The sequence below is a fragment of the Musca vetustissima genome, unplaced genomic scaffold (genome assembly GCF_032173495.1).
Source record: "Musca vetustissima isolate MV318-11 ecotype Yass unplaced genomic scaffold, APGP_CSIRO_Mvet_v1 utg358456, whole genome shotgun sequence".
Lineage (NCBI taxonomy): Eukaryota > Metazoa > Arthropoda > Insecta > Diptera > Muscidae > Musca > Musca vetustissima.
In genome coordinates this window covers 23,701-27,456 of record NW_026879664.1, presented here as the reverse complement: position 1 = coordinate 27,456, position 3,756 = coordinate 23,701, and the positions used below count along the sequence as shown (strand labels likewise).

Genomic DNA, 3,756 nt, shown 5'->3' with positions numbered 1-3,756 from the left:
TGATCGCGTGTACATTCAATGATATCCTTCTGAATTATTATTATTATTTTTTTTTGTATTCTCACCTAAAATATTTTCAATACAATGACAATCCAATTGAAAAAAATAAAATAAGTACATACTTTGAAAATTTAAAAAAAAAAATTGACAATGCTTCATAATATTTTTTTGCAAATTTTTCGCGGTTTTCGATTATTTTTCACCTTTTAAACCTTCCCTGAAGCTCCACGAATAAGACTAAGATAAGAAAAATCCGTTCAGCCGTTCTCGAGTTTTAGCGAGACTAACGAACAGCAATTCATTTTTATATATATAGATATAGATATTGAATATTTAAAATTCTTTAACAGACGTAGTTTAAGATTTCCGTAATTAATTATTGTCGTGGCTATCAGAACCATTAGCCCTTAGCCGCTATAAAAGTGTAGCTATTCTATTGTAAACATTTAATAGTGCGAGTCGATTTGATCGTAACAGACGTACGTGCGCTTCAATCGGGCGAAAAAATGTCATTTGGGTATATTTGTGTTGTGATATTGGTGTGTACGTGGTTTTACTGGTTGTGGACACGGCGAAAGTTTTATGCCCTAATGTTTAAAATACCAGGATGGATGGGTTATCCCCTTGTGGGTCTGGCTCTAAAGTTTGTTAAACAAGGTTTGTGTGGTATTTGTAATATGGATGCGTTGCTATAATATAATAATTTCGTGAAGTCGATAATATAATTGAAACAGAAAAAAAAAACAAAATAAAATACCATCATTTAATGACTAATTCAAAAAATCTCAATATATAATAATTTCTGAAAAATTGAAAAAATGTAATGTAGATCCTAGAAAAGTTCTCCAGTCAGACTTTGTATATTTAAACCATGATGCAACTCGCCCATTGTGGAAATAAATCACAATTTAAATCTGAATTTGCCGAATTTTTACACATATATTTTTATAGATTTAATATTACAATTTCAATCAAAATGTAATTGAAATCCTCATTTTTTTTTTCTGAAGACCCCTTGAATGTGATACACACACTCAATGAGTCATATGGCCCATTTACGTATGTATGGATGCTTACTTATCCGTCATTGCTTATAGCCGAACCGGATATAATCCGAGATATATTAACATCGCCTTGCTGTACGAATAAAAGTGTCTTTTATGAACCGATTCACAAAGGTATTGGAAAAGGTCTAATTTCTTTGAATGGTAAATAAAAAAAAATGAATTTACTACAAATATATACATATGTTAACCTCAATACAAATTAAGATCCGAAATGGAGCGTCCATAGAAAACATTTGGATCCTGTCTTTGGTTTTAAAATATTACAGAGTTTCATGCCGATCTTTAATGAGGAGGTGAATAAGCTTGTAAAACGATTCAAAGAAATCAATGAATGTCCGGATGTGATAACTTTGTTCATGGATTTTACATTGAATATCGCCATAAGTGAGTTAATATTATCCTTTTCATCCCTTTCCTTTTAAGATTTTGTTGTATTCGCAGAAACAACATTGGGAGTTGATGTGGCCCAAGAGTTCGGAAATATATCCAATAATGGCATACTCGGAAGCTTTCAATGGTATGATAAGATTTGTTATTATTTCCACAGAAATGCGTAATTTCTGGAATTTTTTCTTAGTCTTATGGAGAATGGAGCTCAAATGGTGTTTAATCCATGGTTGGCCAATGATTTGATTCGGAGGTTAACGGGTGTGTACGAACCATTCCACAGCCGCAGAATAGAAAACCACAAGTTTATTAGAAGTGTAAGTACAAATAGATGTTGTTTCGCCCGAAACAACTTCAAGAAGGTTGGTATCTTTTATTTTGATTTTACAGCTCATCAACAAAAAATTAAATGAAGATGGTGCCACTCAAGTCGAGTCTAAAAATGGTAATATTTTCATAGACAAAACCATTGAACTTTTTAGAAGGAATATCTTTACAGAGCAGGATGTGGAAGACGAATCCAAGACTATTGTTTTTGGGGTAATTTATACTCTATCATAACTCAATTGTATTGTTAATGTTGTGTGTTTTGTGTGAAGGCATACGAGACTACGACTAATACAGTTGGAAATGTTCTCATTTTGCTGGCAATGTTTCCCGAATATCAACAAAAAGTCTACGAGGAACTACTGGCCATATTTCCAGATGACGGAGATTTTGACGTCACCTATGCAAATATTCAAGATATGACCTATATGGATATGGTTATCAATGAAACTATGCGTGTACTGACACCAATACCATTCGTAGGACGTCAAAATTCACAAGATATCAACCTATCAAATGGAATAGTCGTACCAGCGGGAGTAAACATTTTAATTAATATTTTTACCATGCATAGACGTAAGGATATATGGGGCCCCAAAGCTGACGTATTTGATCCTGACAATTTTTTGCCTTCAAACATGGAAGGCAAACATCCATATGCATTTATTCCCTTTACAAAGGGAATTCGAAGCTGTATAGGTAGGTCGACAATAAAGATGTTAACTAAGACTTATTTTAATACTCGTTTATTTTTATTTTCAACACAGGATGGAAATATGCGCTTATGTCGATGAAAGTAACCCTGGCAAAGTTGTTACGGAATTTCAAGTTTAGCACAGATTTCCAATATGCTGATTTGGAGTTTGATTATACAATTACGCTGAATCTAAAGCATGTTCCAGTTTTAAGGATAGAAAGTAGATAAATATCGAAAATTACAAAAAATATTGTACTACGAGGGCGCGGGCAGAAGTAGAATTCTGAATATACTATTATTATATTATATATACTGTTATCTATCATTAATAAATTGGTATAAAAATATCTATTTGAACATAGTGCTAAAGGTTTTATACTCTACACGATTATGTTGTAAGATTATTATAGCATTATGTGATTCAAAGAGTTTGTAATGCCGCTGGACTCACCTATTCCGATTGTCATATCTCGACAAGCTGATTCGATCTAGATTGTGTGCCCAACCATCAAAATTTTTAAACAAACGACAGGCATGTTGATGTTAAATTATAAACAAGGTACAGGTCGCATCTATGGTCCGATTTGGATGGTATTGGGTACAACTCATTTATTTGGTCCAAGGACGAACCCTAGTGAAATTGGTGAAAATCGGTTCATATATTTTCGTCCAATTTAATGTAAATGGTGAATGGTTTCGTGAAAATCGGTTCAGATTTAGATATAGCTCCCATATATATTTTCGTCCGATTTTAGTTAAATATATCCTTCGATTTGCACGAAATTTGGAATAACGTAATGAATTTGGTCTAGAACGATGGTCTAGAACGATTAGTAGAGCTCCCACGATTTCACATATGTGGTGTACCAAACTCCTAATGTTTATCCGATTAACACGAAATTGTGCACAGCGTATCAAATTGAGACTTAAATGACGTTATTGCGCTTTGTTGAAATTGGTGCAGATGCAGCCAATTTTAAGGATCCATATGTACAATATACCCATAGTGAAGAAGGATATCATATAGTCGGCCCAATCCGACTTTACTACTTTCCTTACTGGATATTTATTAAAATTCTATGTCGATCCATGCGTGTCCTTCTGTCTGTCCCTCAGTTGAAATCACGATATTATTAATATTTACCTATGTTTCAGGATTGCCCTCATATAACCGTACCCGCCAATAATCGGAATTAAGCTATCTTCGACATGTTTTTCAACAGAATTGGATATAATTTGGAATTTTGGGTACTTAATGTATAGAATATCTCCATACGA

General features: G+C 33.3%; 1 protein-coding gene across 1 annotated transcript; it reads left to right on the top strand.

Moving 5' to 3' along the window:
• Positions 1-566: 566 nt before the first annotated feature.
• LOC133324703 (probable cytochrome P450 313a4) lies at positions 567-2,706 on the top strand (the record flags this gene model as incomplete). Its single annotated transcript, XM_061533545.1, has 8 exons — positions 567-657; positions 1,011-1,208; positions 1,272-1,451; positions 1,509-1,584; positions 1,645-1,771; positions 1,845-1,994; positions 2,054-2,480; positions 2,549-2,706. Coding segments are annotated over 8 exons (1,407 nt in total), but the record flags the coding sequence as incomplete, so codon positions are not given.
• Positions 2,707-3,756: the final 1,050 nt, after the last annotated feature.